The sequence below is a fragment of the Peromyscus leucopus genome, chromosome 13 (assembly GCF_004664715.2).
Source record: "Peromyscus leucopus breed LL Stock chromosome 13, UCI_PerLeu_2.1, whole genome shotgun sequence".
Lineage (NCBI taxonomy): Eukaryota > Metazoa > Chordata > Mammalia > Rodentia > Cricetidae > Peromyscus > Peromyscus leucopus.
This window is the reverse complement of record NC_051074.1, coordinates 40,158,595-40,175,672: the sequence shown is the minus strand read 5'-3', so window position 1 is coordinate 40,175,672 and position 17,078 is coordinate 40,158,595. Positions and strand designations below refer to the sequence as shown.

The 17,078-nt window shown below is 47.8% G+C and overlaps 1 protein-coding gene across 1 annotated transcript in view; it reads right to left on the bottom strand.

The window, feature by feature from the left end:
• The window catches only part of Marchf4 (membrane associated ring-CH-type finger 4), a 120,565-nt gene that overhangs the window by 11,901 nt on the left and 91,586 nt on the right, over positions 1-17,078 (bottom strand). Inside the window, exons 2-3 of the mRNA XM_028870024.2 lie at positions 10,521-10,676; positions 5,342-5,534 (exon numbers count right to left, since the gene is read on the bottom strand). Coding sequence (XP_028725857.2) covers positions 5,342-5,534; positions 10,521-10,676 — 349 coding nt within the window. The remainder of the gene's footprint in view (positions 1-5,341; positions 5,535-10,520; positions 10,677-17,078) is intronic.

The window sequence follows — 17,078 nt, the reverse complement described above, 5'->3', positions numbered from 1 at the left end:
TGACTTGTTTCTCTTGATACAAGCCCTTGCTTTAGAGACAGCCTTTGCCCCTCTGCTGAGACTTTCAGCTTGCGATGGTCTTTTTGTTTTGGATATCTTTGCCAAAGCATACCCTTGGGTCCCCTTTTGTTTTGCTGGGAATTGAACTCAGGACCTTTAGAAGAGCAATGAGTGCTCCTAACCACTCATCGCATCCATCCCACAGGCTGTGTGACTCCCCAGGTCATCTCTCTACCTCTTTCCTGCCATGCCTGTGCTTGCATCTCTGTTTGCTGCCCTGGTTATTAAAGCATTATCTCAGGCAATCTCTTCTGCTTCCAGTCGGCCCAGCTCTGACCTGTGCTTCCCATAGGTGTTAGATTTATAGGTTTAAAAATGTATGTCTAATCAGACTTTGCTATGTAAAACTCTGCCATTGCTTCCCGTCCTCAGTGGAGAAGTGTCACAGTTCTCAGCAGATGACTTATGGCCCTGTGGGATTTGGCCTCTGCCAACTTCCCCAGACTTATTGCTCATCGTCAACCTCCTGCTCTGATTCTCTGCCATTGAACCATATAAACCCACTCAGTTTCATAAGCATACCTTGTTCACTCTGTGTTTCCACACAGATGAGTCCCTTTGCCTAGAATATTCTTCTCCCTCTTTTGAACAAGCTTTGACTTCTCTTTTATAACCAGCTTAAAGGTAAGGTTCTTTCAACAAGTGTCTTGGGGTCTTCAAGAGAGTCCTTGCTCTTTGCTCTGTCTTCCTCTTTGCCTCTGATAGGCACCATTCCATAATAAGTTATCCTGTGCTTGGAGACTGAACTCTTGGACAGATATGTCTCATTCATCTCTCTCTTATGGTTTTTGACTTTGGGGAAGAACAAGGCAGCCAGTAGATGCTATTGAATTAACAGATACAGCCATTCCAAGCCCTTTGACCCAGTCCCCCTTCCAGGGACTCACGTCCGTATTCAGACCCCAGCACAAACTCCGATTTCTGAGTGTCAACAATCACTTCCCTCCATGAGATGTAAGATCCACCAGAACTGGTGCCTCTTGTGTTTGAGTGTGTATGTTCAGTGCTCTCTCAATAATGTTTATGTATGAATGAATAGATTTCCCAAGTCCATGTCGGTCAGTAGAATTAGATTTACCTAACCTAAAATACCCTTCTCCAGAGGATCTCACAGGCAGACAGACTATCCAAATTTCATCCTAATTTCTAAATCCCCTTTCTCCATTGGCATAAAAACAGCACTGACTTTTTAAAAAGATACATCAATGGCTGACCACCTGAATTCCAAACACAAGACTGGATCAGATGTGGCCCAGCAAACTTCTGATGGTTGCAATGGTTATGGCTGGGCTAATTTCTGCCTCCCTTGACATCTGCCATGTTACAGTATTTTGAGGTGAGGGGTCATCCCTAACTGGTAAGTATAATTCCATATAGAGCAACCAGAGATAAAATAGGCCATAAAGGAGCTGAAGAGGTGGCTCAGTGGTTAAGAGCACTCACTGCTCTTCCAAGGGTCCTGAGTTCAATTCCCAGCACCCAAATGGCAGCTCCCAACTGTCTGATGTCACCTTCTGGTGTGCAGATGTACATACAGACAGAGTACCCATACACATAAATTACATGACTAAATAAACCTTTAGAAAAAAAAAAAACCAGGCCATAGAAAGTGCCCTGGAATGGGAACCAGATGTTCTTGGTTCCACCCTCAATTCCACCTATGTGACGTGGAGCACAGCTGTCCTGGGCCTTCATGAACCTGCGAAATGGGGACCACAGTGCTCACCCCTCTGATCATCGAAGAGCAAGGTGGTTTGTTGTGTTCTCATAAACTTCCATTTGATTTTCATAGCATGCACTGATCTAGGCCAGTGGTTCTCAACCTCCCTAATGCTGTGACCCTTTAACGCAGTTCCCCATGCTGTGGTGACCTCTCAACCATAAAATTATTTTCACTGTTACTTCATAACTTTAATTTTGCTACCATTATGAATTGGTGATAGAGGCTTGTCAAGGGGGTCGCAACCCACACGTTGAGAACCGCTAGTCTAGGACCGTAAGACTCTAAACCGAGAGGTGCCTGATCTTTGGGGACAGTTTGTATCAGGAAATAATACATCACCCATTGATATGCTCACATCCACTGTCATTGACCTCAACCCTGGAGAGATGCTGCATCCGATGGGGACCCTGGAGACCCTGGCAGCCACTTCAGGCAAAATCTTTTGATGAGAACTAAAGACCATTCTTGGAAAGAATCATTATTCTGGGTTTTCCCAGTGATTACCGATGCTCCTAAAAGCCAGATGGATGGCTGTAGCTACGAATGAGACAGACTTGGTTTCACCAGCAGTAAACAGACAGTGTTTGCTCTTGGCTTCCAGCGGAATCTCTCCAGAGTGCCCCCACCATCCTGAACTGTTACACTGCCCTCATCACACTATTCCAATAGAGAAGTAAATATATATATATATATATTGGTTTTTCGAACAGTTTCTCTGCGTAGCTTTGCGCCTTTCCTGACTCACTTGGTAGCCAGGCTTCAACTCACAAGATCCGCCGCTTGCCCCGAGTGCTGGGATTAAAGACGTGCGCCACCACCGCCCGCCTTAAGTAAATATATTTTTAAAGATCCATACATAAAGAACTACCCATTCAATGCTCACACCCATCTTTACTGTCCATGGCTATTTAGCAGTGTTAGGGTACAAATTGTCTCTGGGTCTGAGAAACAGAAAATCCAGAAGCTTACAGCAGCTGATGGTTAGACTCTCTGCCTTAGCCCCTTTGAGCCAACCCTGTCCTGGATTATTTTCTTTTCTCCTGGAAATATATATTTTATCTAGGTTCTGCATTGCTTAATACAAGTCGTTTGGACCTGTTGGATATGGATCATTTTACTCGACATTTTTTTTTTTCTAATCAGTACTTACAGGGGATCTGAAAACTATGCTCAGGTCAACCCTGCGATGACATTGTGGATCTCACTTTGCTTTTGAGCCCAGGGATGAGCCTGGACTCAGAAGCGTGTGGTAGTGGGACGTGGCGAGGATTCTCCGACAGAAGTGAGTCTGACTTGCCATCTCACATTTCTTAGACAGATGCCAAGTTTGCTTTCTAGTGAAGCTGAGTGACTAGCAGAGACCAAAAATAAAAACATCTCTGGTGAATATTGCAGCTTCTGTTTGATCCTCCCTTTGGAAAGCCCTATATTTTTACACCCACCCCATGTTAGGGACAGCGCTGCAGAGGAAGAGCAACTGATACCAAATGTCCCCTTCACAGCCACCAGCATCACAACTACCACAGGGATCCGCTTATGGCTCCCCACGCTGTCCATCACCCCCCACCTCCCGTTTCCTCGTCTAGGTCATAGGGCACTCTCTGCTTTATTTCACTTCCCAGCATTCTCTATGGCCAGGCAGCCTGTCCTGGGAAAGCATTGAACCAACCAAAGGTCCTACTTTCCTGCTGAGTTAGCCGACGAGGCACCTTTCAAGATTTCACAATCTGAAAAAATAAAAAAAAATAACCTTTGTCCCCAGGGTTGATCCTACCGAATTAGTTAGCACAGAGAGACGGAATACATTGGCTTAGATAAACCCACAAGGTCTGGCATTCCTGTGATCAGCCATGACTTCTGTGATCAGTAGGGTAGTCTCTGGGTCTTTTCAGTTTCTAATATTAAATGACCCCAAAGAAATTCGCATCACCATCATCTCAGCCAAATTATAACAAGGAGATATTATCCTGTCACCCAGAGCGGGGATGCATATTTGACGTGACACACCACTGTTGGAGAAGAATGGTGCGCTCCTTTCATGCCCCTGTACGGTGACCGGGTCTATGGGAGTCCCAGATGAGGATGTATATATAGCCAGTGTTTCAGCATGCTTCATTCAGAACAACCAGAGCCATTTCCACGTCCTCATTTGCATGGAGCAAACTGAAGCATAAACCTAATTAATCTTACCAATAAAATCGGGGTAAAACCCCGAGAGATCAGAGAAGCAGGGGAGCAGTCACAATCAGTTCCTACCTCTTCCATTCCTCTGACCAAAAGATCCGAGATTCTGTTTCCACCCTGCCTTATCACTTCCCGTTTCCTCTCTGTACAGACCTCCAGACCTCTATGGTTAACTAGCGGCTAGCTCTGCCTCTGACTCCAAGCAAGCTTTATTTGTCAGAACACAAATAAAATATCACACAACAGAAGACCTTTGCAGTCAACAGCCACAACCATCTGTTGAAACAAAAGGAACCCAACCCTCCACCAACTGTGATGGAAAAGAGGCGCACCACTGACTTGAGGATTGGATAGGAAAGAAGTGGGAACTGAAATAGTGGGTCCTAATTTTTTCCTAAAACACTGACGCTTTTTAAACACACTCTTACCTGGATGAATAAAAAGCCCCAAAGTCCATGGTGAAGGAGGCTTCAGAACAGTGTTCTATTTCCCGCTCCCAAATGTGGCTCCTGGAGCTGCGTGGAACCCCAGCCCTACACATACAGTACAAACCACTAGATTGGAGAAATCTGGGGCATAGGCTTCTAGAAGAAGAAAAAGGCCGGGGCCAGAGAGATGACTTAGGCTTACTGTACAAGTGTGGGGAACTAAGTTCTGACTCCCAGAGTCCCTGTGAAGAGCCAGGTGTGGTAGCATGCCCGTGATTCCAGAACCGGTGAGAAGGGAGGCGGACACAGGTAGATCCTTGGAGCCCACTGGCCACCTCATCTAGCCTACACGGGCAAGTTCCAGGACAATGAGAGACCTCAAATTAAAGGTGGGAAGTACCAGAGGACAACACCCCAAGTTGTCTTTTGGCCTCCCTTTCCACAAACACATGTGCTGTGCGCTTGCACACTTATATGAGCATGTATGCATGAACCTTCATTCACATGTGATCCACCCACATGTATGTACATACATAAAATCAAAACAGAAAGACAGTTCTCAGAATGGTTGCTTCTGGGTATTTTTTTTACTATATAGACATGCACGTCATGGCTTATAGGGTGTGGAACTGAGAAGCCTTCCACTCCCTGCCTAAGGCAGATGAATTCACCAAATGACCTTCTTTACCCCAGAGGCAAGCCTCATCCTTGTCTTCAACTGGGCAAGATAGATTTGTTTGGAAATGATTTTACTTGATCTTCTTTGTCCAGCCCCCCTCCCCTTTCCCACCCATCTCTTATGACTAAGCTATAGTCTCACCCTAGATCACGGGTCTTGCCCAGTGCTTCTCTGCTTGGCCTCCAAGTAGAAGGGATCCTGAGGGATCATCCCATTTCCTTACCATGTAGCTAATTTCTCCTCATGGAGCCAAGACCCCAGACCCACCTACGCACACCACGTCCATGAAGCCATACATCCCATAGCAGATCTGGAAGAGGAGGTCTTGGCGCTGCCATTTTGCTGAGGGACTGAAGGTCGACCAGATGAGCCAAGAGATACTGGCGATGAGGAAGAGAGAACCCAAGATGGCGGCGGCAATCTGAACCTTCTCGATGACTGTCAGGGATATGGCCTGCCACTGGGGAGGAGAGAGAGCGGCAGATTAGCTGCTTGAGCGTCTGGATCCTGGTTCCCACACTCTACTTCTGCTCCAGCAGCTCTCTAGAAGAGCTTAAACCGGGGCGCTTCTCCACTTGGAGAACAACTTTACAGTTTCATATTCTGTTTTTGATGCAGAGGGAACCCGTGTCATAGAAAAGGATCAGACATCATTGTCAGGAGGGGGCTCTGGGCAGGCATGGCTGAGGAGGAGACCCTTACACTTGACTTTCACAGACATGGAAATCCGAAGGCAAGAAGGCAAACAACGCTGGTGTGGGTGTTGTTCCGGCGCAGGAGTATTTCTTTCAGCAACACGGTTGATTTTCTCACTAATAGGTGCCAAGAGGGCATGGGTCTCTCTTTGACTGTTTTGTTTTGTTTCGCCTTGCACGCCATTTAATGTGCATGTCAGAGATCAACAGTTTGACAGAGGAGAGGACATGGGATGTGGGCGTAAGGAAAAAAAAAAACCCAGCTCACACTATACTGATTGCATTTTAACTCTTTCTTTTTGAAAGAAAAAACAGTGTACTTATGGCAGTGTTGAGTTGGAGCTGAAGTGTGGGTGAGTTTTGGCTATGGAATTTTATGATTATATGTTTCATCTATGGAGCAATGTCCTAAATTAGCCTTGAGTAGGATTTTGTTGTTGTTGTTTTGTTTTTGTTTTTTGTTTTGAGACAGGGTTGCTCTGTGTAGCCTTTCCTGGAACTCCGAGGTAGCCCAGGCTGGCCTCCAACTCACAGAGATCTGACTGCCTCTGCCTCCCGAGTGCTGGGATTAAAGGCATGCGCCACCACCACCACCACCACCACCATCCAGCAGCCTTGAGTAGGATTTTAGTTTCGGCTTGTTTCACTCAACAAATTAAGTATTGACTATTTCTATGTGCCAGGCCACTATGCTAGGCCCTGGAGCTAAAGCACTAGATAAGACTGAACAAGACCCTTGCCCTGTGGTACCCACAGCCCTGGGGGCACATAACTAAGAATTTAAATATGCAATATGTCATGGATCTGCATAATATCCTTCAGGGAGCATTCCCAAGAATCGCTGTGGCCTAAACACAAAGGAGAGGCACAGTGCCTTCCACCTGCCAACAGGGACCCCACCCTCTGCCCTCATTGGCTTGGATGGGGTAGGCCAGTGGTCTCCTGAAGGAGTCCCCCCAGTTGAGGCTCCTTCCTGGACCCCAGATTAGGCACAAACCACACCCAAACACCTGTTTTCACAGAGAGATCCTTTATTAAGGGGGGTTAAAGGGGCTGCTTTCTGTCTCGGGCAGAAAACAGCAGCAAATGACCTTGCAGGTGTGATTTTTAAGAGGAAAAAGGGGGAGGTCTGTGTTAGGACGGGCTGGGATGAGGTGGTAAAGGAGACAGAGGATGAGGGAGGAGGGCACAAGAGGAAAGGGGCAGGGGCCTTTGTCCCAGAGGACAAAGGACTGCCTCGGGATAGAGAGGAGACAGACACGGCACATAGGAAAACGGCAGATTTTAAACGTACAAGGGGAAACCCCATGTTAGGATGAGGCGTTTCATTTTAACTGGGCATGTTAATTAGGTGATCCAAAGGGGGCTTCTGATTGCTGGACTTCAATACTTTGATAGCTGGACCTTGGTAGTTGGCCTCAGGAGGAGGAAGAGGCCAAATAAGGGACTAGACCGTGGGAGCTAGCTTTAGGAATGTCATCTAATGCTTTTATCGAGACGAAGGGACGCGGAGAGAAAGGTGAGGCCTGCCAGAGCCACATGTCCTGGTGGGCTAGCGTCCCTTCACTTCCAAGGGACAGTAAGTATTGGAAAACACTTCACTTTTAGTCCAGATGTAGGACATGGGCCTTAACATTTAATTACACAGCATCCCATTACAGAGACTTGGCCCGTTCAATTTTCCAGTACTTTCCAGCCTAGGGTTACACATAACAAAGGCATTTTCCAGAAGACAGTCCTATCATATGGACATCCCTCATGTACAATAAATGCCTTTTCCATGGCCAACCCCGCGCTGTCTAGAAGAGAGTTTCTAATGAGATTTTTGTTTCTACCATTTAGGCGTCGTCCCCTCCTTCTCCTGCTCCCTCATCATCCCAAAGATACAGAGGCGTAGAAAAGTCCTCTTCATCCCAATAATCTTCCTTCCATTCCTAAGCCACCTAATGGGGCCCCTGACCAGAGTGAGCGTGATGAAGAAGAGTTGGGGGGGATGATGAGGTGCTGTGTACAAGAACTCTTTCTTGTCTTGTGAGAGGCTCCATGGAAGTGCATGGGAGGGACCTCAGGGAGAGAGCTGAGGAGCAGAGAGCTCTGAGACCTGACAGGAAGGCTTGGAGGGGGAAGGGCATCAGTGGTACCAAGTTCTGCTGCCACTAAACACCTGGAACACCGGAATCTCATTCTCAATGAGGTTCTGATCCCCAAATCCTAGAATTCTTCCCCCTGGGAACTCTAGTCCTGCAGCACCTGAGAGTGAAGGGACAAAGTCAGGGTGCCAGGAAGGGGCAGCAAGGAAGGGGTCAGAGGACCCAATTCTGGTCGAGCTGTGTCCCCAGACTTGTTGGGTGTGAGTAAGAAGTTAGTAAATCACAATGACTGTCAATTTTTCCTTCTGTAGAGATGCAGTTAATTGGTCCGTTCTACATCCCAGAGTCTTAAAGGCATAAAGGGCATTCTTTACTGTTTCAGTAAAGACACAAATAAACTTGTCAAGGCAGGGATGAGTATATAGGTGTGTACGTGTGCCTGGGTATTATATTAGGAGATAGTTGCCTGGCCTCAGGAATTCCTGTTGCAGACAGCAATCTGCTCCTCTGCTTCAGAGCTGCACAGGCTCCAGTAGGTTCCCAAGTCCCTCTGTGCCTCCATTGTCTAAACCTGTGCATCCGGTAATAATAGCCCTCACTTCCTTGACTTGTTTCCAGGGTAAAATCTGATAATGCATATGAACTGACACTTAACAAGCAGTAATTACATGTTTATTAATATATCATAGTCTTCCTTCATTCAAGGGGAATGCATTCCAAGGCCCCCAGTAGATACCTGAAGCCTCGGACAGTAGTGGACCCTATATCCAAATATGTCGTGACTCATGCCTGCTGATCTGTAGCCATGATGGCTCCTAAGTAACCAATGGGTAAACAGCGCAGACAGCTTGAATGGATGATCAAAGGGATGACTCATGTCCTGGGTAGGATGGAGCAGGAAGTCATGACATCTTCTCACCCTACTCCAAACAATATGCAATTAAACGTTTTAATTTTTTTCTAGAGTTTTCCTTTTAATATTTTTTGGTGGCAGCTGGCCACAGTTAAGTAAAACCACAGGAAGATAGAATTAATGAAGTTGCCATTCAGAGGTATCAACAGCAATGTGGGGAGCAGTCAATAGGGCCTCGAGACTCACTAGGCTATGACCCCTTTCTTAGTAGGTATTCTAGATACAAGCCTTGCTTTGAGAATGTCACTAATATCATTCCTATAGTGAGACTTGAGCTATTTCTTACATCTTTGCCTGGGACACAAACCAGGAGCTGAGAGAGCCAAGATACATGGAAAGGTACCTCCCAGCTAGGATGGCAGAACCCTATCCATAGCTCTGTTGGCTTCTAGTCAGGTCTGCCTGCTCCAACCTCTACTGCAGAGAGTCCAGCTGGGCTTTTTGCACAGACAGTGGCCACTTGTGGCAGGGCAGGCAGTCATGTCACACTTAGAGAAGCCCAGGACACACGCTTGGAACACTTTAGGACACAACCATACAGCACACCTTCGAGTCCCAACTGTTTCTAGACAGAAAAATGAACGGGCATTTACTGAGCGTGCATTACAGCATTTCCAGGATCAACAGAATCAGAGGGGTCCCCTGTGCCTAGAAACTCATAATTGAAGTCAGCGGAGTAACTCAGAAATAGATGAACAGGCCAATATTGCCAGCGCTGCCATTTGCTTACCCGATGCAGACTCAAAATAACCTTTCTTTACGCCAAGAAGAAAGCTATACCTGAGTGATTTTTTCATTATATGAGTCAAAGGTGGAACCAAGATGGTGGGTGTCTTGGGGTGAGTTCATAGATTTTTGGATCTGACCTTTCCTGAGGCCTGAGTCAGCTGTAAAGCGAGGGGCGGGTTAATGCACTCAGACCTCCACTGCACCCTGAGGACGTGGAATCAGCTGTTGCTTGGCGCTGCTATTTTAAGACGTTTCAGGATCTGAGACAAACGAACTGAAGATGGAACCAGCAGTTGGGAGGGGCTGAGATGCCTGGGAATTTGACGCTTCCCTCCCACGCACTCCTGAGAGTTCCTCCATGGGGAAGGCCACGGGGCAACTCTACATTTTGGGGTGCTCCTCAGTGCAGAGACACTACTACAATCATCCACTCCCAACCCTCCTGGACTTGCGGCTGCCTCTGCCCCACTCACAGAAGAGGGAACATGTCGGGCATCTGTGAGCTCCATCCTCACTGTCGGTCCGTAAGACTCTAAGTAAATCACAAGCACGTCAAAGCCTGAAAAACACCACTGAGCCGTCTCGTCTGCTCAGCTTCCTCTCAAGCCCTTGGCTTTAACTCGAACCTCACCTTTCCCGCCATGTACCCCCAACTACCTGTTCTCTTTGTCTTTGATTTTCTCTTTTCTTCCCTCCCTCCCTCCCTTCCTGTCTTTCTGGTCCTTCCTCTTTCCTCCTCTCCCATTCCTTCCTTCCTCCTTTCCTCTTCTCATCAACCCATCTGTTATCTTATTCTGTCTCTTCCATCCATCTCCCCTGACCTCTTTCCTCATATATTGTATATGTCTCTCTCTGCCCAGCCCTCCCCTTCTTCTCTAGACTTAAGGGAAAAGAACATCTTTCGTCCTCTCCTGACTGTGCCTGCTCATCAGCAAGCTGCCCTGAACCTGAGGTTCAGCAGTTTCCCTTCCACGAAGCAGGTAACGGGGGAGCCTCAGGCTGGGAAGCCCTGGATTTACCTGTAGAGGATTCTTTGTGCTTATGGCGATGACATGGTACTTGTAGTAACACAGCTCACAGCTCCAGCAACCCCTCTCACTGATCCACTTGATGAGACACGGCTGGTGGGTACATTTCACTGAACCGTCACAGCGGCATGGGCTTAGCAGCTCTCCCTGTGGGGGGAAAAAGAGGGACTCTGGTGAGCCTGGAGCCCCAGTCCGGCCGGTGATGGATAGGCGGATGGATACCGAAATCCTGATCCGGTCCGCTCTGACAGGATAAGGCTGCTCCATCCAAGCCACAAGCTCTGTCTGGAGGCACCGGAGTCTGCTGAAGAGGCCTGGGCTCCGCCGTTCCTACCCTAGAAGCCAAGCAGCAATAGTCAGCTAAACTACCAGTCCTGAGCCGTCCCTCCTTCGTGGTACGGCACAAACCAATGCTTCCTAAGCTGCTTAAGACCTAGGATGTCCATGGACGCCTTCTGTAGTCCAGTGGTGGGTGGTAGGCGCCTCAAGTTTCTCTTTAGAAACTCAACCAAACCAAAATACCCACAGGGCTAGAGGGAGACACAAATGACAGACATCTGCTGGTGGAGACAGGAGTGATTTGGAGAACACAGACTGAGAACAGGACAGCCACCTCCATCACCAGCTAGCTACAGACGAGGGAATATGATAGCCTTTGTATTTTTGGTAGTGCTAGTGACTGAACCCAGGGCCCCATACAGACTATTCCCAGCTCTACAGGGAATCTTTCTCTAAAACTTCTCGGTAGCCTGATTGTCACAGTTTAAAAGTATGTCACACAGGTCACTTTGACCGAGTGCAGAGAGATGCCTATAGGCCATGGGACTCGGAACTTGAGCCTTTGCGTTCTCCGGCAAAGACACTGGTCCTCTCAGCGATGCTTTCCATGCTGGGCCCCTGAGTGGAAAAGGAATGTAGGTCAGGCCTGAATCCTGGGGATCTGGGAGGCTGGCCAGTGTCCTTGCCGAAGGCCTGGGTTGTTCCAGCCGACTTTGGGGCTAAGGACAAGAGACCAGTTTAGGAGCATCGGAAGCTGGGAAACAAATCTGGCCAAGCTAGATGGTGTCAGGATGGGAAACCCCTTGTCACTGAACTGCAGAGTGTGGCTCATTCTCTAGAGCTGCCTGTGACACTTCAGAGAGCCACAGTTGGAACCTCTGTCTCTTGTCACCTGATATGGTGGCCCCAAAGTGCCTCTGTGTACCTCACCAGTTAGTCTTCCCTCCCTCTCCCTTTCTTTTTCCTTTCTCTTTCTCTTTTTTTTTTTTTCAAGATAGGGTTTCTCTGTGTAGTTTTGGTACCTCTCCTGGATCTCGTCCGTAGACCAGGCTGGCTTCGAACTCATAGAGATCCACCTGGCTCTGCCTCTCGAGTGCTGGAATTAAAGGCGTGTGCCGCCGCCCAGCATTGTTTTGTTTTGTTTTCAAGACAGGGTTTCTCTGTGTAGTTTTGGAGCCTGTTCTGGAACTCAGGCTGGCCTTGAACTCACAGAGATCTGCCTGGCTTTGCCTCCTGAGTGCTGGAATTAAAAGCATTCATTCACCACCACCGCTGCCCCGCTTCCATTTCCCTTTTTTTTGTTCTCTCTTTCTCACCCTCTTTCTCCTTCCCAGCTCCCCATCCACCCTCTTTGTTCATTAAATCCCCATTGACTCAGGTCTTACACTCACCTTCCTAGGGACCTTAACATCTGGGCTCTGCATTCCCTCTGACCTTACTCGGGGGCTTTACTCTTGTTACTTCTTACTCTTCCTTTGCTGTCCATGCTTCCGGGCCAGGTCACTTATTTTGGATCCAGCTCCTCTGCCTGAGTCCTATTCAAGGACCCGTGCCCAGCCCTGAGCCCTGAGATACGAAGTTTGGGATAAGGCTGCTCAACCACTTCCCTGTTTCTTTGAATGTTCCGTCATTTCCGAAACGGTGCCTTATTCTCAACTGTGAACGAACAAGCCCCGGATCTCCTGGCCTCTGAGTGTATCTGTCTGCACATTTAGTCACATTCGTCACTGTTGACTCCAGGACCAGCCATCTCCTTCTTAGGATTTCTGGGGTCATCTTTCCCTTTCATTTCAACTCCTATACACAAAGCCTTAGTCTTGGCTTGTGAGAAGTCCTTTTGTTCTCAGTCTACTCAAATGGTTAATTTTGTTTTTCAGACGGCTCTGATGCCATTTCCCGCAGGAAGTCATCCTTCCTTCTCCAGGTGGAGATCGGTACTCTAACCAACAGGACTTTCCGCTGGTGAATTTAGCACGTCACTCACACATGCCCACAAGGATCTAGTCACGTACCTATCTGCCCTCCAAAGGGAGGCAGGGGTGAGGCTTACATCCTTGTACATCTTCTCCCTTGTGCCAAGCCCTACAGTAAAAGGCGCTTGGCAACCTTTTGAATGACTAAATGAAAAAATAAATAAATAAACCAAATGTCATCCTAGGCTCCTGCATTGTCCACTCTATGAGAATAGGAACTATGTTAATTTTTTTTTTTTTTCCCGAGACAGGGTTTCTTTATGTAGCTCTGGTTTCCTGGGACTAGCTCTTTAGACCAGGCTGGCTTCAGACTCACAGAGATCTGTCTGACTCTGTCTCCCAAGCGCTGAGATTAAAAGTGTGCCACCACCACCAGGCTAACCATATTTATCTTATTAACCTAGTAATTTTTGCAGTACCTGGAACCCCACGCACCTGTGTGCAATGACTTTCCTGGGTAGCAGAGAAACTTGGGTACCCAGCACCACAAACCATCATCACCTAGTTCCCCATGCTGCTCCTCAGGAACCGACCGCTTCTCTGGGCTGTGGCCTTTCCCAGTCCCATTTCACGGCACTTCCCAATTAGTCTCCAGGTCATTGCACTGTGACTCCCTCATAGGGCAGAATTTTGCACAACTTCGCATCCTTAGCACTCAGTACCATGAGACAATAATCTATCTGACTTTGGCCGCTGATCCTGGGCTTATTTGTGTGATGAACAAGAGGTTTTATTTCTCCGGGACATAGCCGGTCTCGGATTCTGTGATGCCTGTCTGTGAAGAGGAGGCAGGAGTTGTGCGTGTTACTGGCCCCACAGTGCACCCAGCCAACTCCCTGAGGTGCTGAGTGTCTGTGCTGTGGCTACGAGAAGGAAATGGGAGGGGGTGAGTGGAGCGAGGTGCTGGGGGAGGGGCAAAGCCCTCATTATTCATGGCAGCATTTCCTAGGCTCATTAATTCTAACAGGATGAGCTAGGCTTGATTAATCGGGTTGTTAAGCAGCCATGTCAAGTCGCCGATCAGGTAAAAGACATTACTTCCGGTCGCTGGCAAGGAAGCGAAGTGACAGCAGCCCGCACCCCTTGTTTCCCGAGCAGCAGCTAGGAGAAGAGGTCTGAAGAAGCTACCGGCTGGAAGCAGCTGATAACGCGCAATCTCCGCTCTCCACCTTGGCTCTGTACGGGGACCTCTGGATCTCACGGGAGTCCTTCGAACAGTCTCATACCTATCCATAGAGGAAGGGTGTTTGGCCCAGCCTGGCTCCAGCGCCTGGCTCGGGGGCCAAGAGGCCAGAGCTGAGGTGTTTCCCCTGAAGCAACTCATTAATTCCCCCACATGTACACTAGACAACCCCAAAGGCAGACTGGATATTAGTAAGCAAGGTACCAGAACGCCTTTTAAAAAATATTTATCTGATGAATAAAGTAATGCTAGATTTAAAAAAAAAATCCACATAGCTCTTTCAAACTTAGCATTTGTGCAAGTGCTATGCTGATTGTTTACTATATATGTATGTATATATATGTATATATATACACGTATGTATATATGCATGCATGTATATATTTTATGTACCTCAGGACGAAGACCACAGTCCTTTTGCTGATCAGGGTAAAACGCCAACTTAGCCTGGGTCCTTCTGGTTATACCCACGTGTCTTCAGGAACAGTAAGAAAGAAATAACTGGCAGCCCAAACGGGATCATGTTAAACTTAAGGAAGATGCTCTTCACAGTAAGCTCCATTAAAAGCTAAAACGAAGGGGGAGGGGTGTGGGGGCTAGAGGAATATCTCAGTTCAGTTGGTAAAGTGCGTTGGTGCCCAAGGATGAGGACCTGAGGTTTGCTCCTCAACACTCACATAGAAGGTTGAGCTTAGCTGTGCCTAAGCAGAATCCCGAACTCGGGAGGCGGGGGGTGGGGGGTGGGGGGGGGGGTGGGAGAATGAGGGGGTGGGGAGTGGGGGTGGGGGTGGGTGTCCTTGAGGCTCACTGGTTAGGTGACCTAGCTTAACAATGGCAAGCTCCAGGTCTTACTGAGAGATGTCTCAAAAGTAAGGTAGATTGCTGGGGTGGTGGTGGTGGTGGTGGTGGTGGATGGAGGCAGTGGTGCACGCCTTTAATCCCAGTATTCAGGAGGCAGAGCCACCGGATCTCTGTGAGTTCCAGGCCAGCCTGGTCTACAGAGTGTGACATTTCAGGACAGCCATGGCTACACAGAGAAATCCTGTCTTGAAGAAGAATAAGAATAAGAGAAGGAGGAGGAGAAGGAGGAGGAGAAGAAGAAGGAGAAGAAGAGAAGAAGAAGAAGAGAAGAAGAAGAAGAAGAAGAAGAAGAAGAAAGAAGAAGAAGAAGAAGAAGAAGAAGAAGAAGAAGAATGCAACGTCGCAGAGCCAGTCAGTGACATGGGGAACATGAGAGGCCATGGCTTTCTGACCAGCATCAGCCGCTGAAGTCTGTGCTGTGAGTCTCTCTCTGTCTCCTTCCATGGAGGAGGGAGGGTATTTCTGGTTCCTCAGCCAAATCTCCCATGGCGGCCAGTTGCAGCCAATGTCTCCTCTCCTGCTTCATCACGCACAGTCTGGTACTGCATCATTCTCCTATCCTCTGAGATTTAGACCAATACGCCAGCAACTAGGCAAACTGGAGATGCCCAGGAAAGGCGTACTCTAAGGTGTGGACAGCCTCCAGGGTGTGGGGGAAGAACAAAACCCCTCTAGCTCAGCTTCTGAGCACGCGCCCCCCTTTGGTGGGGAAGATTATAATCAACTTCCCTTCAGAGTGGAGCAAACTCCAATGATCAAAGAGGCTCACTAAACGCAAAGGGACCAGATACTTCCTCAGCGATCTCAGGGTTCTGGGACAAGAAGAAACTGGTCCTCCAAGGGGTGGAGTGTTTGGGAGTGGCTAAGAAAATGTATTTTAGAAATCAAGCACTTTGGTTTGGGATGCCTCTTCACCCATTACTAGCCAGGCAAATGGAGGCAACCTTTGTGATGCTCTGTGCATTTACCTTCCAAGTACAGACGACTCTTACCTCCTTAAAGGACCAAATGAGATGAAGCATGCTAAGTGCTTGACAGTCCCCAGCATGCTTAAGTAAGCCCTCTTGCTAATTAGCTTTAACTCATATTTCTTTAAGACTTCAGGTTTTTTTTTTTTTCTGTTACAATTCCGTTTTCCTACTGTCATGTTAAGATCAGTCAAATGGGTAAGACAGGACAAGAGCCTTAAGAAAAGGCTCAGCTGGGTCACAGAGAGAAGTTAAGATTAAAGAACGTTCTAGGGGAGTCTGTCCTTCTGGGACAGGAATCAGGATGCGGTGTTCTAGATTTCCATTCCAGAAATGTCCTGGTGTTACTACAGGACACTGGGAATATTTGGGGGACGTTTAGTTTGAAGATGCTAGAGAAGGGAAGAACCCAGGTCTCTTAGGTTGACACTGTGGCACAGGCAGGAATCAGGACAAGGTAGTTTTCTAGCTGCGGCTGTGACTAACTTGGCGGGAGGGACCAAGAAAAGGACGAAGATTCTTCTACCAATGGGACACTTGGTAGCCACGGTTGTTTCTCCATTCACAGATTTTTGTGTTTATTCTTGAGCGGGTTTCATTTTTTGCCTCTTTCAGTCTGAAGGTCTGGCTTCAAGAGTCCTTAGGTTACCCAGTTGCTATGGCAACGCCAGGTAAGCCTAAGACTGCCTTTTTTCCCCACTCACCCATAACCAGGCATCCCTGCCACGGAGCAGGAAGAAATATATACAGCATCTTGGGGCAAAGACAGCCCCATGCTGGGCTGGAGTTTGCTGATCTGGATTGCCAAAACAAGGAAACAGTGAAACGCCAGCCTGAGGGCACAGTTTATAGTTATTTTCCTTTATCGAGACTCATGGTGATTAAGAGCTTGGCTCTCCTCCTAGACAGTCTTGGCTTTATCTAAGCTCTGGCAGTCTGTGTGACCTTGATAAACTTGTCGACCCCTCTAAGCTGCGAATGCCCATTCCTTTGCCCATTCAGTATTTATGTACTATGTTCCATCTTCTAGACGGTAGGCATAAAGTTCCCCAGTAGAGAAAGACAATAAATCCGATAAACAAGTCCATTGTGTCTGCCTAAGATATGCTGTCATGTGCTGGGGAAAAAAAATAGTCACGGAAAGGGAAAAGGGACTATGGAGGAGGACAAGGCAGACTGAAACTCTAAAAAGGATGGTGTGGCGGTAATCTTCATTGTCAAGTTGACTGCTTTTAGAATCACTATGGAAACACACCTCTGGGTGTGTTTATGAAGTCGTTTCCAG